Here is a 20,738-nt window from a genome sequence, read left to right as displayed (position 1 = left end):
CTTTCGTGTTGTAACATTTCTGCCATAGTGTTATAATAATAATGAGCATCCATAATTACTATAGGACCCCCCTTATCTGAGGGTCTTATAACAACTCTACTATTGTTTCTAAGTTTATCAAGTGCCATTTTTTCATGCCTAGTTAAATTATAATCATAATTATAAGATTGCAAAATGTTATCATTGTAAATAGTATTTTCACATGCTTTAAGGAAAGTTTCATCATTAGATGGCAATGATGGAACAAATATACTTTTCTTTTTAAAAACTTTTTCCTTCAGCATTTGTTGGTTGAACATCATTATATAACATTTTCAGTGCTAAATTAAGAGAAAACATACTGAGAGCAATAACTGCTTCACTAACATCAATAGATGTAGTGGGTATAAAAGTTAAACCTTTATTAAGTAATGATACCTCAGGTGCTGTAAGTTCATAGCAGGAAATGTTCCAAACTAAGTCTCCTGGCCCCACATCTTTTTTAATGTTTGTGTATGTTGTTGGGCCAGTGCTTCTTTCCGTTTGTGTCCTCGAAAGTTCTCTCTCTCTACCGACCCTCTCCGTTCCTACCGAATCGGAAGGGGTTGAGTTGGAAAACCCTGCAATTGAGTGTTTTCTTTATTCTCATGATAGATTTTTCGTCGAACCACATCTTTAGAGAATCCATCGGCTACTAAATTTTTAGATGTTTCCCCCATGGAAATTTCCATAGGTGTAGAGTAAACCGACTTTACTAATGTCGGTGATGTTACCTCCCCTTCTACTTGCTGGACCAATGGCACCTCTACTTCATTATTTGAATTTATTGTCTCTCTTGGCTTAATTGAGCTATCATGTAGAGGCATGGTTGCGGAGTCGTGTTGTTGCATACGCTTCTTCGTATAATTAAAGGAACTTTCTTGTTGGTGACTATCGGCTTTCTTTCCTTGGTTCCAAGCCGATTGTTTGTGATTATTATTATGTGATGAAAATTCGTTTCCACTAAAATTATTAAATGTTTTAGGCCAAGTAAATACTTGCTGATGTTCAAAGTCATATACATCTCTGGCCAATTTCTTTTTCTTCTCTTCTAATAATTTAATTTCATATCTTGAAACTTTTTCAATGAGCTCATTCACAAACAGTTCAGTAGAATTCATGCCCAAACAAAGTAGATAATTCATGTTGTCGCTTCAGTATAGTAGTGGAAAGCATGGTCTCAGTGGGCATAAAAAAGTCAATTAGTAATTGTATATACGCTCTACTTGTATTTAAGTTTATTTGCTGCTATTTAACCAAAAGTTCTGGATAAACATTGCCGTATGTCGGCATAGTTAAAGTTCTTAGACCTCTCAGTATTACATTAAGTTTCAAGCATGCTTCCAGATGGTATCTCTGGCATTGGAGTCGCTTAAACTTATAAAAGTCATTCTCTATATCTCTCTTCAGAGCACATACTTGCATATCATCATTTACTTTGTTCGGTGCACTTTGCTGAAATTTCAAAAATTCAACTTGCAGCAATGGATTCGGAGCCTCCAATAAAGCCCCTCTTAGTCCAGGTAATACCTATAGTAGTTCCAATGTTTGGCGTACCTGGAATGAAACAAATATTTTCCTGTCTTACTGGCAAAACGATATTAGCATAAGTGGGGAGCACAACATGCCCCCGTAAGCTACTCCTTTAGTCTTTTTAAAAAATTCTCCCTCCGAGAAGAGAAAATTTAGCCAAAACTAGGTCCATTAAATCCATGCATACTTACTTGTAGGTCATTTTAATCCAATTCCCCCCTTGCAATGAGGGCTTCTTTGAACCGTTTAAGTCCCAGTTTGTGAGGTATTACCATAAATCTTGCATGTCCAAAGTCACAAATAACCGATCTTCCTTATATATATCTCATTATTGACACAAAAATCCCAAGAATCCTTCAAAATACCTCCTTGATTGACGCAAACGTTTTTTTAATTTGGAATCCAGAAACTTTGCCAGTGGGTACGTTTTAGAGCCGGTAGTGGCCACAATTGGTCTCAAAGGAGGATATTCAGGTTTTTGTGAACATTTGGGATCCCAAAAATAGATGGTATCTTTGGTTTGTCCAGCCACAAATACTGATAAGTATCCTGGTTAATCAAATCTTCCTCCACCATTTCCTTCAAAATAAAGTCTATTATCCTGTAGGCCAAATTTATCTCATTCTTAGACACTCTAGAATATCTAGTTGTGTCATTTAATAATTCTAACATATCACCAGAATACAATATGCTGTCCATGATCACTACCCCTCCCCCTTTATCCGGCTTCATTATAATTATATATTCATTTTGTCCAAGTTCATCCATTAACATTTAGTTGTCATATGTGCATTTAATTTGATGGGATAATTGGTTATTTATTAAATAATTATTTCAATGGGAGTGGGAGGATATATGTATGTATGTATATATATATATATATATATATGTGTATATATATATATATATATATATATATATATATATATATATATATATATATAAAATTGAAATCGGGAAGGTTTTGTTATCTGATGAAGTCCTGTTATATGGGGACGAAAACGCAGTGAAACAGTTAAGTGTTAATTTCTGAATAAAGTTAATGTGGAAATGATTCCATATGGCTGAATCCAGACTATAGAGAATGTTGTTTTCCCACCACTGTTGTGAAGCAGGGCAAGCAAAGTGAAAGGTTTCCAGTTTGGCAGCGTCTGAGAAATGTATTTCTTTTCTTTTTCCTTTTTTGGAGAATGCAGTTTTGGTGCCTAAATGCAATTTCTTTTATCCTGTCAGTAGCTCAAACTTAATTTTTTTGAAAAGTGAAGCACCTTGAAGAAAGGTGGCCCTGCCATTACTGATGGCCATTGGTATCAAGTTTGTACAAGAGGATTAGCTAAGAGAAAAAAATCTGCAAATATTTTGTGGGACCTGCAGTCTGTGTTGTAGGAGAAATACTGACCAGCAAAAGTAATCTGTATTCTGTCTTTGGAAGTAGTGCATTCCCAGCAGTTGCAGTGGGGGAAATAGGAGAGAGAAGGTGAGTGATTCTGTAGTCGAGTTTTTGTTGCCTGAGCATTATTTTATCTGATGAATGATTAGGTTTTTGTCTTTCTGTCTTAAGTTTTCATGTTATCCTCTTTTTTCTTTCACTGTGACTTAGCAAGAAGAAGACTATGAGAAAATAAATGTATCTTTCTGTATGTAGTCAGTACTTTCCTTTGCTGTAAATTTAGATTTGGGTTCATCATTTATTTTATTTATTTATTTTATTTTTTTCTTTTACATTTGTTGACCGGAAGAGTCCAACTGGATTACAAGTCCATTATCAGTGTAGTCCCAGGCGAGAAAAGCTCCAAGAGAACAATTTTTTTACAAAACATAGTTTTAAGGACAGACTTTTGACATACAGTTTCCATAGAAGAGACTTTGACATACATATTAACTAGCAGATAGGATACATTCGTTCTCAACAATATAATAATAAATTTTAGAAGATATTCCCAAGTTTAGGATTCCTGTGATAGATTTACTATCAGAGTAAAAGCAGAGAGACGTAGAATAAGGCTCAGAGAGAGCAGATGATGCTCGCTATAGTTGAGAAGGATAACAAATTGATTCACTGTGCCTTCGCCTGGTTTTAATTGAGTAGGATAACAAATTGATTTACAATATGTCTTCTCCTGGTTTTAGTTGCTTATGGAGAGCTCAACATTGATAGGGTAGTTTTCCCTAACTCCTGGAGAGATGGGATGAGCAGTAGATTAACAGTCCTAAGTGGATGCAGTACTATGATTGGTTGGCTTAGCATAGTTACTTAAGTTAGGTGAAGTGTTCTAATGGGACATTAGCCAGGGGGATACAGGAGCACAGTCGATTATTCAAAAAGTGAGTTTTAACAAGTTTTTTTTAACTGTGATGGGGATTTGTTGTCAGTTATGTGGGCAGGAAGGGAGTTCCAGGTTTTTGCTATACAATGACTGTAGACAGACTTACCAGCTTCATTGTTATATTTGGTTACTTTGAGGAGGTTTTGTGTGCTAGACCTCAAGGGCCTGGCGGTTGTATAGGGTTGCAAAAGATTTTGTAGGGCTGCGGTGTTTTCAGAGTTATGTATTATTTTGTGGGCTAGTAATAGTTGATTGAGCTGAAGTAGTAGTGGCAGTTCTAGCCAGTTGAGTTTTTGTAAGCATTCACAGTGATGTGTTCTGATGGGAGAGGTTGTAACAAATTTGGCTTTCTTATTATAACAACTATCAAGTTTGTTTAGGTCAGATTTGTGGAGATTTGTAAGCACGGGGGAGGCATAAAGTAGGGGTGGATTGTAGGTGAGTCCTCGCTGTTGTAGTTTTGGAGTGGTTAGTGAGGAATTTTTTATTGCGATACAGTAGGCCAAATTTTTTTATGTACATTTTTTATGGTTATAAAAATATGTAGGTCAAATGTAAGGTGATTATCTATTTCAACCCCTAAGAGTTTGGTATGATTTGTGGGGGTGATTGTGGTCTTGTTAAAGGAGGAGATGAAGAAAGAATCAGTGGGAGGTGTGGCTCTGTGGGAGCTAAAGAGTACTAGCTTTGTTTTACTTGGGTTCAGAATGAGCCTTTGGTTTGTAATCCAAGTTTCTGCTAGGGAAAAGCATTCTTGTGTTAGGAAGTGAAGGATGTCAGTTGATTTGGCTGCGCATATTATGGTGGCATCATCTGCATATTGCACTATTGAGGCTTTAGGAGTACTGTTTGGGAGCTGATTGGTTAAGAGGGTAAAAAGAAGTGGCCCCAGGATGGAGCCTTGGGGGTACTCCTAGGGAGACTGGTAGGGAGGGGGAGAGTTGGTTTTGCCACATAGCTTGTTTCCTTCCCTCTAGGTAGTTTTTGAACCAGGAGATGGCAGGGGTGGTAAGGTTTAGAGTTGGTAGTGAAAGGAGGAGTTTATTTTGGTTCACCGTATCGAATGCTTTGGACAAGTCAAGGAAGGTGGCAGATACAAGGAGTCCATTGTTTCTGTGAGTATTGACAATGTTGGTAAATTCTGTTAGTGCGGTGGAGATGCTATGGAAGGGTCTAAAGCCATGTTGTGTTGCTATTAGATTATTTTCTAGGAGATATTTCATTAGTTGCTTGTGTATTACCTTCTCTAAAACTTTAGATAAAGGGGGTAGTATGGCTATAGAGCAGTAGTTATTGAGTTCCAGGGAGGTTCCCCCTTTATGTAGAGGGATATGTGATATTTTCCATAGCTTGGGTACTATACACTCGGAGATGGATCTGTTAATTAGGATGGAGACAGGATATGATATGGCTTCTGCAGCCAGGTGGAGGTATTCAGCGGGTAATTTATCAGTGGCTAGAGACGTTGGTTTGAGCTTGAGGAGTAGTTTTTCCATGGATTTGGTTGGTCTGGGTGGAAGCTGAACTTGGGGCAATTGTTAATTGGGGTGGGGGTGGATTTGCAGGGGTGGGGATGTTGTCATAGAGTTGGTTGTTTGCAAGGGTCTGGATGATTTCTGTAAAATATTTATTAAATTGAATGGGAATGTCTTCTTGGTTATCTATTTTTGGGGTTGGGGTAGTTGTTTTACCTGGTTGTAGAATAGAGTTAATTGCTGCCCAAAGTTTTGTGGGTTGTTCCTGTGCTTATCCTGTAACTTTTGGTAGTAAGATGTTTTGTCTGTTTTGGTGAGTTTTTTTGTTTGTTAATTGGGGTTTACTATTGAGGTAGTTGGTCCAGGCCTTATTTCTTTTTTTGAGGAGGGATTTTGTGTCTGGGGTTAACCAGGGGGCATATTTAGTTGTAATTCTTGTTGTTCTGGAGAGGGCATGATGGTTAAGGGTGTTTAAGACGGTAGTATTGAAATGTAGTACAGCTTCATCAAGAGGTAGTTTTTTTAGGGGGGTCCAGTTGCACATTTTTAAGTCGTTTATAAAGTTGGAGCGGTTAGTGTTTTTTGTTTCTAATTAGGCAAGTAGATATTTGGGTCAGTTGTGCTGATTTTGATTTGAGTAAGAATGTGGCTTGGTGGTCACTCAGGGTGTCTGGTAGACACCCTGCTAGGGATGTCAGTGATGGGTGGTATACGAGTATCCAATCTAGAGTGGATTGGTGTTTGGTTTTCCTGTCTGTTCTTGTGGGGGAAGTGATGAGTTGGATTAGGCCTTGTAGGTTAATATGGGAGAATGGGTTATGACTGGAGCAGTTTTTCCAGTCAGTATTAAAGTCTCCTAATACTATGCTTTCCTGGGGAAGGGAGTTAGATGTCCATTCTAGGAGTTTTTCTGTAATGGGGATATTGTTGACTGGAGGGATGAAACATCCTATGATGTTGATGTGTTTACTATCATTAAGTTTTAGTTTTGGTGAGTTCAACTTTTTCAAGGTCTGGGGTTGTTATGTCTACTTTCTCAAGGATGAGGTGAGATTTATACACTGTAGCAACACCCCCCCCCCTTTTTTTTTTACCTATTCTATCACTACGAATTATATTGTAACCTGGTGGAGTGACTTAATTGTTGTGGTTGCCTGGTTTAAGCCAAGTCTCTGTTAGTGTGACTATCTCAGGTTGATAAAAGGAGAGTAGTGCATGAAGGTCATGGACTTTGTTTAGTATACTTAACATTTAAATTTAAAATGAGCGTGGATTTTTCTGACTCAAGTATGTATCATCTCAAAGTTTGTAGCATTTCTTCAGTTTGGAATGATTGACATTATAATTCTGTCTGTAGTCTGTCAGCAGCTAAAAGGGTCATTTCCCACTTAAATGTGTAAAGTAAAATAGCACTGTAGTACATTGTTGTATGCTCTTGCGGGTTTTTTTCTAACTCAAATATGTATTTCGGACCACAGTATAGCACAGTTGCACTCTGTGCTTCCCTTTTAACAATTGAGTATAATTTGTAATACATATGTTCAAGTATTGGTGTTTGTTATTAAATATCTTTGTCGCTGCAATAAGAAAGAAAATAGTGTAAAAGGCAGTCTAAAAACATGTCTCCAAGTGAATGCATTTTCCATGTTTATAGCTTGAAAATCCATCTGAACAGCTTGGAATTTCCAAAGAAATGCAGGAGGAGGAGGAAAGTACTTAGAAGCTTGTTCCTAGGGCTGAATTAACATGCGGAAAAAGCATATTGTGTGACCCTGAGAATAAAAGGGCAGTGGTTTAGCAAGCCACAGAAGGCTCTTATAATGGTTTGTACTCTTACCAGAGCCTCTGTAATTTAATTTCCTCACCTGCTATGTAAAGTAGCCTCCTTGAAGGATTCAAACAAAAGAGACAAAGAAATGACACTTTCCTTGTATATGTTTTCTGCTGTCACACCTAATGACCATCAAACCACTGTCATGGCGTCCATTCATTCCTCATTGGAGGAGAGTAACGCTGCCTATTTGTTCTACTCTAGGGTGAGTATTCCCTGGACCTGTGATTTCTGCAATCGGACAAGAGCAGTTTGCGGTGCAGGCATGGAGGGATTTCAGATTCCAGTCCTTAACCCACACCCCTTGTTGATGATGTAGACATGCCCATCACAGTGTGGGACTACCAGTGTTCCCTATGATCCTTGTGAGAGCTGCCCAGAGATTGTTGTTTAGGTTGTCAGACTCGCACCCCTCCTACAGTCATGTCCTAGCAGTCAGGACTTTCTTCCACCTGTCCCCTTGTGTGGGTGTGCTGGCAGAAAGCCAAGCTTGCACCCACACACACACACACACACACACCCTGGCTTTTCCAGTGCTTGGGCTCCTAATCAAATTCAGATTCCCTAGGTTGCACTTTGGACTCTGTCTCGCTATACTACAGAGCCTGGTAAGAAAATGCATTTTTTTTTTATTTAAGGGGCACAACAATATCTCAGGTCTTGTCCATTATGGTGTGTTGTCCATCATTTTGGGACTGGGATGGGGAAGAGTAAAACTGCATGCTGTTCACTGTGTTTGTTTTTGCTTTACTTTTCTGTAGGTGTGCCATGTTACTGATCTTTCCAATCCTCTGACGTTGAAAAACTATAATGAGGTCCTACGCTGCTTCACTGTGTTAGGTATGTAGTCACTGAAAAGAAAGGAACATTTGGGGCCTGATTTTGTTGATGCCGAATGCAGGACCAATACAGTGCTTCAAAAGATAATTGTGTAATAGTTAATTCATTTATTGTCGAATAAGTATTATGAATGTTTGTAGCATCCTATTTTGTGGTTTGACTTTGGACCTTGTGGCAAAAGTGTAGTGGAAAAGCTAGACAGTAGTTTTTCCAAGCATTACTGGTGATGTAGAGTGATGAAGCCCAGATGACGTGAGGTTGATTAACAGCATGGGCACTTGGAGAGGCAGGGAGGATGGATGACAGTGCCCATCATGGTGCCAAGATTGCACACATGGGGACACTTCTCTGTATACATCCTGTTTAAGCAGTGCTGTAACTGAGTTGCACATGGAGGTGTGGATGATAGGCCTCAAGCCCATTGCACCTCCCCCCGGATGATATCAGTGCACATGGGGAACAACCCCTGGCAGAACAAAACTCCCTCGACAGTGGTAACACCACCCTCAGAAACCTTGATCGCTTTACTAGCTCTGAATGAATGTCAGAATCACTTCTGGGACAGCAGGAGCTTGAGTAGACCCAATGGACATGAGAAGTCCTAGGAGCAGCTTATGATCAGTTGTAAGGGCAGAAAAGGCCCTCTCAGTTATTTCTGTTATCACTGCTGTCAATCAAGAAAATACCTTGCTAAATACCTTTTGAAAACAGCTGTACTTGAATGTAGTGTTTGGGAGTAATTTGCTGACATGGTCACGTTTTTTAGGATAAACTTGGAATTTAGTGACGAAAATTAGACATTTTTCCATTTGACCCATCTGTATTTGGTGACTTTATTGGCTACCTGCTGAAGTGGTAGAAACCCATTTTAGGTGCTCAAGCAAAAGGAACAGTGGAAATACACTGCAGACAAATTAAAAAGATAACACCATTTCAGAAGTTATCATTAATCTTCATTAAAGGAGTTTGAGTTTTCTGGTCTATTTAGACAACTTACTATCAGACTTTCTGGGCCATTACTCTTCTCTATCTTCATCAGTAACCTGCAATCCTCAGTCCCACTAGCATCGCTCATTCAGTACGCAGACAACTTTACAGTTATCTATGCTGCTGCTACCGTAGAAGAACTTCAGAAAATAACACAACTATTCTTCTTAGCAATTGAAACCTGGCTAACTAACTCTGTCAGTTCTTAACCCCCCCAAAAAACAAACCTATTTCAGCCCACCAAAGCTTACGCATCTCCATGTACTTTTAACAACTTCATTAGACAATACATCCATTTCCCCCTCACCCCATACTAAGCTGCTAGGCATAGAAATTGACGGGTCTATATTACGTTATCGAATCACTAAATACTGTCTGGCTAAATACTCAAAATGGCAATTCATCTAATTGATTGTTGTAGGCCCCCCCCCCCCCGCTAATTATATATACCAACTCCGAGGTCTCACTGCAGTGGGGAAAGGACAAAGATGTTCTTCGTGTTTCACTTTTGCAGTCATTACATTTGGATTATCTGCTTGCAGTAGCCCTCAGTCGGCCTGATTAACAAAGTCTTGGGTCCTGCATCGGTTGCTGTCCCTTCTTCCATGACGTCAGGTCGTCAGGGGTATAAAACATGCAGCCAACACCATTACATCAGTCTTTCTTGCCGTGTGGTGCCCAAAGCAGAAGTAGTTCGTAAGTGCCGGTCAGCCAACTTCTGAAATTTTTATTTTCGAGTTTCAGAACCGAAGTTTTCAACTAAAGCTAAGTACCCCGTTGGAGAAACTTTTTCTTACTCCTTACTGATGTCAGTAAAAGTTAATAATTGCATTACTTGTGGAAAGCAAATACCTCACAAATGTTTTCATTCGTACTGTATTCCTTGCCTAGGCCCTGACCGCGACGTACCTTGCTGTCTGTTTTGTGCCTTATTTAATCAGTGCACTGTCTGTATATTTTCACCTCTAAATATTTCGGTTCTCTGTTTAATTATCCAGGAATGTCATCGGTTAGCCATCCAACTACTGGTATTCCGAAAAAAACGCAAAGATAAAACAGAGATAGGCCACCTAGGTCCAAAGCTGCCGACAACGCTTCTCCTAAGCCAGTTCGCCGGTACTCAGTGAGGCGCTTTCGCAGCCCCTGATACCCGCTACTTCTGATTCGAATGCCTCTACTTAGACCCATTCGGAGTCTGGTATGCCTCGAGATACTTCAACTATGGAACCTGCGGATGTCTCTACCTTGGATGGGTTCAGAGCTGCTGTGCAGGTGTATGCAGGCCTACGGACTTGCATATTAAACTGATGCCTCCTTCTTCATTTAGGCCTAAACCTCGAACCATGCCTAAGAAACTGACACCCAGGCCACATGCTCAGGCCTCTATGCCTAAAAAACAAATAATAAGAATGGCTGAAGATCTTATAACTCTAATCAGGGGAATCCAACCACCCCCTTCTAAGAGACCTAGGACTGAAGTTGTTTATGAATCTTCTGACCAGGATTCTGATTTTTCTGATTCTTCTGATGATCTGGATTTACCCTTATCTACTTATGAGGATTCTGATACAGATGACTTTGTTCCCTCTGCTTCCCCTCCAGAGGATTTTTCTTTTGGTGAAACCTTACATGCCCTAAGGGAGCATTTCCACTGGGAAAGCACGGATTTTTCTGATTCAGAAAAGAGGCTTAGGGATTTCTTACTCCTGTCTCAGCATAGGCCTTTAGCTATACCTTCTGTACTAGACATTGTTGATGATGTCTTTTCAGAATCTAGTTTGGTCCCTGATTCTTTGCTTCTTGCTCCCAGAAAACCTGACAGATATTACAGGGTTCCTGATTCACACAAGTTCCTTTTTAAAAATCCTATTGCGGATCCAGAGACTATTTCACAGGGACCCAAGGGCATTAAGGCTTCTACTGCTAAAAATCCTACCCCTTCTGATAGAGACTCCAGGGCACTGGATAGGTGGGGTAAGAAGGTTTACACTTCTGCAACCTTGGCCATCAGGGCTTTAAACTGCCAGTTTCATATGTTAAAGTATCAACAACATGTTATTGGATTGCTTAAACAGAAAATGATTTTGATTCCTGACTGTGCTGAAAACAAATAATTACAGGATTTAATGCATTCTTCTGAACAGGTTGGAAAACATACTTTGCAATGTGGATTTGATTCATTAGAGGTCTCTTGCAGGGCTGTTGTTACTGGGTCTGAGCTCAGAAGGCATGCTTGGCTTAAGAAGCAATCTTTGCCTGATATGTTAAAGCTAAACTGTTGGATGCTCCCTTAAATCAGGACTGCTTGTTTGGCAACAAAGCTGAGGAAGTTCTTAAAAAGATGGAAGATAAAGCTAAATCTATGCAAACTGTTAAAGATTTCTTACAAGTTCACCCTCCAAGATTTAGTAGACATTGGCCCTCTAAGAACTGGTCCTTTCCAGCCCCTTCCAGGTCTGCTCACTCCAAACCCAGACACAGCAGAAACCCCAGATTTCAGTCCCAGGGGACTCACAAGACTAAGCAGTTGGGGGGTTTTCGCATCCAAATCTGGGAGTAGTAAGACTCCCCCCTATGGAAAACTGTCTCAATGACTTGCCTTTAAAACTTCCAAGCACTTCCCAACTGAATGCTCCTTTAGGTGGAAGGATTAGTTTACAGGCAAAAAACTGGGAACTCATTACCTAGGACAAATGGGTTTTAAATATAGTGTCCCAAGGATACAGATTTCACTTCCACACATTACCAGCACCAGGTGGGTGGCCAGATCTACCCCCAAATCAGCGGGCAGAGGCCCAAAATCAAGTACTCTCCCTCTTAAGCATGGAGGGCTATTCAGTTGGTACCAGAAGAGGAAAAGGGGCAAGGTTTCTATTAGAGACTTTTCCTGGTACCCAGAAAAGACAATTCTTGGCATCCTATCCTGGACCTTTGTGTTATAAACACCTTTCTGGTGATTCCAAAATTCAAGATGCTGACTCTTCATCAGCTGCTTCCTATGCTAGGCAAAGATGCCTGGTTGGCAACACTAGACTTAAAAGAAGCATACCTGCACATCCCTGTCAGGGAATCTTGCAGAAGATACCTATGCTTCAAAGCAGGCTACATGCACCGTCAGTTCTCTGCACTGCCCTTTGGCTTATCTACTGTGCCCAGGGTATTCACAAAGTGCCTAGCTCCAGTCATTGCATTTTAGAGGCAAAGAAATATTCAAATATACCCATACCTGGACGATTGTCTAATTCAGGCAGAAAGCCAGGACATGCTTTTGAATAATCTGACATTTGTTCAAAGGGTGCTGACTTGTCTGGGGTACACCATAAATGAAAAGAAATCACACCTGGTACCCTTTCAACAAATTATATTCCTGGGAGAAAGCTTGAATACAACTTCCCAGATATCTTTCCTCACGCCAGAGAAATGGATTCATTTGACAACCTACTTCAAACAAATGGCCACAAAAACCCAGCTATCTTCAAGGTAAATACTGCAAGCCTTGGGGTTCATGGCCTCCTGCATTCTTCTAATAACATATGCAAGGCTGCATATGAGGAAACTACAGTGGTATCTCAAAAGTCTATGGTGCCAACATTCTCATGGTCTAGAAGCAATGATTCCTATCATACATTGCCTACGCCTAGAGTTCCTCTGGTGGGCAGAGGCCTGCCACCAAAACAAGGGACTACCATTCACACTACCCCCTGCCGCCCAAACCTTAACAACAGACGCATCAGACTATGCATGGGGGCTCACCTGGCAGGGAAGTGCATTCAGGGTGAATGGAAACCAAGTCACATGCACCTGCACATAAATCAAAAAGAAATGTTAGTTGTACAGAATGCTCTGACAGCCTTCAAGGGCCATATTCTTCCAGGACAACTAATGATAAAGATGGACAACACCACTGCCATGTGATACATAAACAAGCAGGGAGGGGGGGTAACATTCTTACCCCCTCTTCAGACTAGCCATGGCATTGTGGAACACAGCTTTTGAGCTACCAAGTGCAACTACAAGCTCAATTCCTGCCAGGAAAATTAAATACACTAGCAGACGGACTAAGCAGAAACCTCATGGACCCATACAAGTGGAAACTGGAACCAAGGATTTTCAACATGTTGACAAGCAAATGGGGGAACCCAGATATAGACCTGTTTGCCTCCCCCCAGAACCATCAATTGGACAAATTGTGCTCAAGGATTCCCCACAAGCTAACTTGGAAAGTGGATGCTCTGTCCTTCAGCTGGAAAAACCTATCAGTTTATGCCTTTCCTCCTCTGCCTATGCTCTCCAAAGTACTACTAAAGATCAAACAGGACAAGCCAAGTATGATTTTAATTGCACCAGACTGGCCACGCCAACACTGGTACTCCCTCTTGCGCAGTGTGTCACGCTTGGCCCCATGGCACCTGCATCAGACTCCTTCCCTGTTGTCTCAGCAAGAGAACCAGATTCTGCACCCTCAGCTGCAAACCCTGAACCTAGCAGCCTGGCTAATTACCTAATCTCTCCTTTACCATCCCTCAGTAAATCAGTGTTGGATATCATTTTAGAAGCAAGGAGGCCTAGTACTAGAAAATCTTATGCAGCAAAATGGAAAAGATTCTGTGTCTGGAACCAATCACAAGGGATGAGCGCAGCAGCGCCCAGTTTACCTCAGATTCTATAATACTTGACTGAGATGCTTCATAAGGGCTTGTCCTTTTCCTTCATCAAAATTCATGCCTCAGCCATCTCAGCTCATTATAACACAGAGGCTCCCCTCTTCTCTCACCCACTGCTCAAGCAGTTCCTTAGAGGGGCCAAAAATTTAAGGCCACCCTGGAGACCTCCAACTCCAGCCTGGGACCTTAACTTTGTCTTGGAGAAACTCACTCTTCCTCCTTTCGAGCCAGCTGCTACTGAAGATTTAAAATTCCTTTCTTGGAAAACAGCTTTCCTTTTATCAATCATTTCAACAAGAAGGGTATCTGAATTACAGGTCCTTCTGGCAGTGGAGCCTTTCATCATCTTTCTTGCGGACAGGGTGTCCCTCAGAACCAATCCCTCCTTCATGCCCAAGGTGGTATCCAGTGTGGCTCTTAATCAGTCCATTCATTTTCCTACCTTCTTTCCTAACCCGCAGAACAAAGGGGAACGGATACTGCACTCCTTAGATGTGCACAGACAACTTGGTTTCTATTTGGACAGGACTAAACCTCAAAGGAAATCTGAAAAACTGCTGGTGGCATTTGCTGCAGGGACAGAGGGGAAAGCTAAAGCTATTTCAAAGCAAACCATTTCAAAATGGATAGGCAACTGCATTCATTTCTGCTATAAGCACCATGGAAAACCTATCCCACAGGGCATTAGACCCCATTCAACCAGGGCTGCATCTACCTCTACAGCCTTTCTCAGAGGCGCCCCTACCAGGGACATCCTAGAAGCTGCTACCTGGAGTTCTGTACATACTTTCACCAAGCATTATCATTTGCCAATTTTCTCTAAATCCAGAGCTGGCTTTGCCACTGCAGTCTTGCAGGGCCTTATAGCTGCTCCTAATTCTATTTAAATTCCTCCTCCCAACCTTAGCTTTGAGAATCTACCCAAATGTAATGACTGAAACAGTGAAACACGGAGAACATAGTACAGTTGTGTACACTTACCATAAATGTAGATGTTAGAGTGTATTCACTGTTGCAGTCCTGGTTACCCTCCCTCCAGCCCCCTTTCTTCTTTTGGCTGTAACTCTACTTTCCCTTACTATGCTCAAACGCTTTTTGGTATATTTGCTTTTTTGTTGGAGGTATATCCTTGTATTTATATATTTAATTGCTTCCCATTAGGGGGGCACCTGACATCTGTGGCAAGAAAAACTGATGTAATGGCTTTGGCTGCATGTTTTATACCCCTGACGTCATGGAAGAAGGGACAGCAACCGACGCAGGACCCAAGACTTTGTTAATCAGGCCGACTGAGGGCTACTGCAAGCAGATAACCCAAATGTAATTACTGCAACAGTAAATACACTCTAACATCTACATTTATGGTAAGTGTACACAACTGTACTTTCCCCACTGTACGGCGACCCCACAAAACGCACTTCGATGAACGGCTGTTTCGAGTATTTGGCCGTTCAACATTTAGTGATTCGATAACATAATAGGAACCCGAAATTGAGAGCAATATGAGATTTGACATCCACATATCTTAAACTGTAAAAAAAAAAGTTCATAAAAAAATTGGAACTTTATATAGGAAAAACAATTCTTTACAAATGACACTAAAGCCAAAATCGCCCAATCGCATTTGATATCAACACTACTTTATGCATTCCCCATACTCACTAACCTTAGAAAAACAGATTTAGCCAAGCTTGAAGTCTGCTACAATAAAATTGCTAGATGCGCCACCAATTCCCCATCAAGAACTCACCACTGTACCCCCCTTAAAAAACTCAACTGGCTAGAACTCCCAAATCTCCTACTATATAACCAACTAACTGTAGCCCATAAGATATTCTTCCAAAGGGAAAGAATATCCGCACTCCAAAATATTCTACCACCATATACCAGCTCTAGAACTTGATGCTCCACCAATAAACCATTTATTAAAACTGAGTCAGCCAGAAATTCAGCCAGGGAATCACTATTGTCAAAATATATAGGCAAAGTCTGAAATTCACTACCATATGAAATATCATCCACCCCGACCCTCTCTCTGTTTAAAACATTGCTAAAAACTCACCTAATAAACAAGTGGCTATGCCCCTGCAATACCCCTGACTAGACTAAAACCATCACTCTCTTCAAGTTAATATTGCTCATAACCCTACCCCCACCTACCAAGCTTATCATACCACGGCTGACTTATATCTGTCAAGTTACCACTGTCAACCATATATCGCATTCTAGATCTACTACTGCCTAATTACTTCTAAACCCACTCTGTTGTAAATACTATCTAATTATACCCAACTCCACTACTATGGTGTATACACTGCTGTGTGTTTTCTTTACTATTTATGGTGTAAAATGACATATTCATTACAGTGGTTTACATATGAAATCACAGTTTTCTTGTACAAATGTACTATTAGGTTCATATGCTGGTACTAGGCTATTGGCCCTCGAGCCTATACAAGCCTAGCCATAACAATTCCCTGGATATTTTTTCCCACAATATTTACTTCACTGGACCCCTGTCTAGCAGGGCTACTGACATGATCCCCGGGGTGAATTTCCTATCTCCCATCCAATCATCGAGGTTCCTTTTGAAGAGGCCAAGGAGGCGCTCTGCTTGACATGTATGGGCAGTCTATTCCTGAGTATGGGGAGTCTCTTGGTCAGGAACCTATCCCTCCGGCATGTTTTGTTCATTGTGATGACAAGGTTTAGATCCCTGGAGCGTGTGGCTCTGAGTGATTGGGATTTCTTTAAGTAGAGCATGTCCAACAGCTCAGGGTTTGAAATGGCCTTGTATGTTAAGCAGAGATCGCCTCTGAATAGACGATATGCCACAGAGTATAGCTGGAGTTTTTTTTAGATGGTCAGCATATGGCATCTGCTTTAGGCCTGTGATTCTTTTAGTGAGGTATTTCTGCGGCCTTTCCAGCTGTTGCAGATGTCTTGTGAGGTACATACCAAATGGGGCATTATACTCTATAATGGGTCTAATGAGGGATGAGTACAGTGGGACAATGACCTCCTTTTTTCTGGATGAAAAGCCCTTAGTGATGAGGTTTGCCACACAGAAGGATTTCCTGACTGTTGTGGTGATGTAGTTATTGAAGGTGAGGCCACTGACCACCTGTGTCCTTAAGTCTCTCATCACACTTTCGATGTTTAGTGTACTGCCACCTATGTGGTAATTCATGGGTACATGTCTTTTTCCAAAGGGGATAACTATACATTTCTTGGCATTAAGCTTGAGCCCATGGCACTGGCACCAGGCATCTGTTTCTGTAAGGCCCTTTTGTAGAATATCTACATCATTTGGGGATTCAGTAATGGCTCCCAGTTTGCAGTCATCTGCAAACTTTGTTGGCCATAGTCCCTTAGTGTTGGCCTGTACTTCAGATAAGTAGATGCCAAATAAGAGAGGTCCCAGGACTGAACCCTGAGGTACTCCGCTTGGCACTTGTCTGGAGCTGGATTTGGAGTCGGCTACTTTTACAGTCTGGGTTCTGTCAGTAAGCCAGTTGGCAACCCATCGAGTGACGTAGGGATTTATGCCCAGCTTAGTAAGTTTATCTGTGATTCCAGAGTGGGGGATGGTGTTGGAAGGCCTTGGCAAGGTCCAGATAAGCTGTGTGGACCGCCTTACCCTCGTCCACAGCTCTGGAGACTGATTTGAAGAAGTCAATCAGGTTCAAGAGACAAGATCGGCCCTTCAGGAACCCAAACTGGGTGGGGTCCAGTGTTTGAAGGTTGCCCAATGTCTTTGTTTATAAGTTCCATGATAATGCGTTCCATGCCCTTGCAGATCAGGCTCGTCAGACTGAGGGGACAGTAGTTCCCGGGAACCAAGGTGGATCCCCCCTTGTGGAGTGGGATAACTGTAGCTGTGCGCCACTCAGTGGGCATGAAGCCTGAGGTGAGGCTATGATTAAACATGACACTTAGGTGAGGTGCCAGTTCATTTTGTAGTCCATGTAGTACACAGCCCTGGGATGTCATCTGGTCCCATGAATGCTGTATTCTTAGCTTTGGAGAGTGCGGTTTCTTCCTGTGTGGCCATGATTACCGGAATTTGGCAATCTTTTGGTATTGAGATGGGCCCTTTAGGGGGTGAGAGGGGCGTGAAGTTGGCACTGAATCGATTTGCCAGGTTATTGGCAATATCCTTGGGATCAGTATATTTAATGCCATTCTGTTGTAGCTCAGAGCAGATCTGAGCATTGCCGTTTAGATTCTTGACATAACTATAGAATGCCTTGTGGTTGTCTTTGGAATCTTTGGAAATTTTATTTTCGTGACTAGCTTTTGAGGATTTTATGAGGGATCTCAGCTTCTTACTGAGGCTGGTGAGGGAGTTTTTTTATATCCTGGGATTTTCCTCTCTTCTGCAACAGTTTCTTCCTTCTGTTGTATAGTTTGTTTATAGCAGGGGACCACCAGATTGGCTTCCTTTTTTTGGAGGAGAGCATCTTGGTTCTATTTGGGATGGCACGATTCATTCACGAGTGGATGTGCTCGTACAGTGCCTTAGTGTAGGATTCAGCAGTCGAACTTTCAGATCCCGTCTGCATGGGTGTCATGAAGTTTGTCACTTCTGACTTCAGTAGCATGAAGTTGGCTTTGGAGAAGTTTTTTTATGGAGGTTTCCTTACTGAGGGGTGGGGGTGGGATGTAAATGTCAAGGGTGATTTGCTTATGGTCAGACCTGACCAGTGAGGCGGTGACCACTGGTGTCTAGCATCTGTCTCTCATGTTGGTAATGACCAGGTCTAGGATATTGGAGCCCCTGGTGGGACAATGGATTAGTTGATCCAGGCTGTTGGAATTTATGAATTCCAAGAACTGTTGGGAAAAGGTGTTGGTACCCAAGTAGTTTTCCAAGTTAATGGCAGGGTAGTTGAAAACACCCAGTATTAGGGTGTTTGGTTATATCTTAATATTTTCCAGTATGTTTAGAAAGGTGTAGTGAGAATCTTGGGGCATGGTGGGGGATCTGTAGCAAGCTACAATTTGGATTGCAGTCTTACCCTAGTGTTGCACCTGGAGAATTTCAGATGCATTGTGTTGGGCAACTAGCCTGGAGGTGTGAATACCCTTGGTGAATATGGACACTCCTCCACCTTTAGTGTTTTGGTCTTGGTTTTGTGGCCGAAAAGTGTGTCAAGAGTTGTAGCCTGGTATTGCAGGTGTGCTGTCTGGAGCCTTGAACCGGGTCTCAGTTACTGCACAGATATCGATGTTTTCCATTTTTAGGAGTGCCTTGAGAGAGTGCATTTTGAGGTTTAGACTTCTAGCATCAAGTAGCATTACCTTCAGATTTTGCATGCTTGTATCTGTTACAGTGGTGGTTTTGTCCTTTGAACCTTGCCTAAAAAAGGCACTATATGGGTGGAAGAGCTTTAGCCAGTAACCTGAATCCCTATATATATAATATTACTATATTAATATCTGTACTGTGTAAATGTCACATATATTATTGTTTTGTAACTGTGGAGATTTTCTCCCTGGGCCTCCGCTGTAAATGGACGTGTCCAGTCGGACTTGACCGGTAAACAAATGTAAAATAAATAACAAATAAATAAATTTCTCTGGCTTTGCCTAATAACACTATATCTTTATCTGAGGAAGAGGGGTAATGATTCCTGTATTATTCCCCAATGTCTGTCTGAAACCTCCAATCAATGTTTCATGAAGTTTGGCATCTCCATGGCCCCAGTTAACCCCTCCTCCTTTTTGGGTACTGTGCCCATGCTACCCCTGGTTCCACACTTGCTTCTTCCAGGCTGTTCTGAGTTGACCTTGCAGTGCACATTTAGTAATGTCTGGGAAATGAAGGATCCCACATTTATGTATGTATTTACTGGCGTAATGTACTGATCTCAGTGGAACAGTTTCAGGTCCTCCCAAGTAAGAGGTCTAAGGGAGGAGTAAGGGATCTCCCTAGCCTTAACCTTCACAGCAAGCTGACATCCTATTATTAAGCTGTGCTGATAGTGAGGAGTGACCTGAGGATTGACTAACTTGGACCCCTGGAACAGCCCAGTTCCATGCTCTTTCAGACACACAACCGGTCTTTTTTTGTTCCGAGTGTTTTCCTTTTGCTATGGCTCAGTGAGATCTTCCTAGCTTGATCACGCCCCATCCTCACTGGCAGCACCATGTGCCCAAATATTAATCTAATTTGGTTCTCCTAGGCCATAGTTGAGGCTTTATCCCCATCTGTGTTACTGACTCAGTGTCATGAAGGAGGCCATTTTTACAATCCAGAAACACCAGACTTTCAGTAGATAAGAAATTAGCTGCACTTTATAATTCCTTGAGTGAGTGGACTGCTGTGGAAGCATTTCAGGTGCAGACTGGTATGTATGCTCGTCTGTACAACATAGGCCTGCAAGTTCACAACATGTACCTCAGTTGCCGCCAGATGCTAATGGATGGATTGACCAAGATTATTTTCTCCACTGCCACACTGGACCTCAGAGGAGTTAATTTCCTGTTTTTTCTTTCTTGTTTCCAGTCCACACTTACTGGCTTTGGAGATGCTTGCAGGACTGTTTGCTTCTGTGGTGTAGATGTCTCTGGTGAAGGCTATTTTAACATATTTGTCATTGTATTTTAATGCAACCACTGTACTTTTGACTCTTTCAGTGCCAGCAGTGTTTGGTGTACATCCCTTCTGAATGATGCAGCTACACCTCTTATACTTCATGTTTAGTGCGTCCCCCCTTGGGACAGTGTAGCCAAGGCTCACATCCTTGATATCTGGTATGGGTCTCCTTTGAATGTTGTAGCTGACACTCATGAGGCTCCCATCCTTCCTAGAGGAATTTCTATAGGTTATTCTGGAAACTTCTGTTTTAGGGAATGGACGACTTTAGCTAGGCTTCTCAGCATATTTAAATATGTTCCTGAAGTTTGTTATGAACAGTGTATGACCTTGGTATACAGACTTGCCTGGAAGCTGACCACTGCATAGGGGTATGTATGACTACCCACACTCAGCCACCTCTTCCTATTCTAGACAAAACAGCTATGCACTCTAATAGTAGAGATGCTTCCATAAACAGAG

The 20,738-nt window shown here is 41.5% G+C and overlaps 1 protein-coding gene across 2 annotated transcripts in view; it reads left to right on the top strand.

The window, feature by feature from the left end:
* The window catches only part of MROH1 (maestro heat like repeat family member 1), a 2,449,684-nt gene that overhangs the window by 629,613 nt on the left and 1,799,333 nt on the right, over positions 1-20,738 (top strand). For both annotated transcript variants that reach the window (XM_044067698.1, XM_044067696.1), the window contains exon 9: positions 7,946-8,024. In XM_044067698.1, the coding sequence (XP_043923633.1) occupies positions 7,946-8,024 (79 nt within the window). The remainder of the gene's footprint in view (positions 1-7,945; positions 8,025-20,738) is intronic.

The sequence above is a fragment of the Protopterus annectens genome, chromosome 3.part1 (genome assembly GCF_019279795.1).
Source record: "Protopterus annectens isolate FY-2018-M chromosome 3.part1, PAN1.0, whole genome shotgun sequence".
Taxonomy (NCBI): Eukaryota; Metazoa; Chordata; order Ceratodontiformes; family Protopteridae; genus Protopterus; species Protopterus annectens.
The sequence above is the reverse complement of the archived record's forward strand: the minus strand, read 5'-3'. Positions and strand labels throughout refer to the sequence as shown.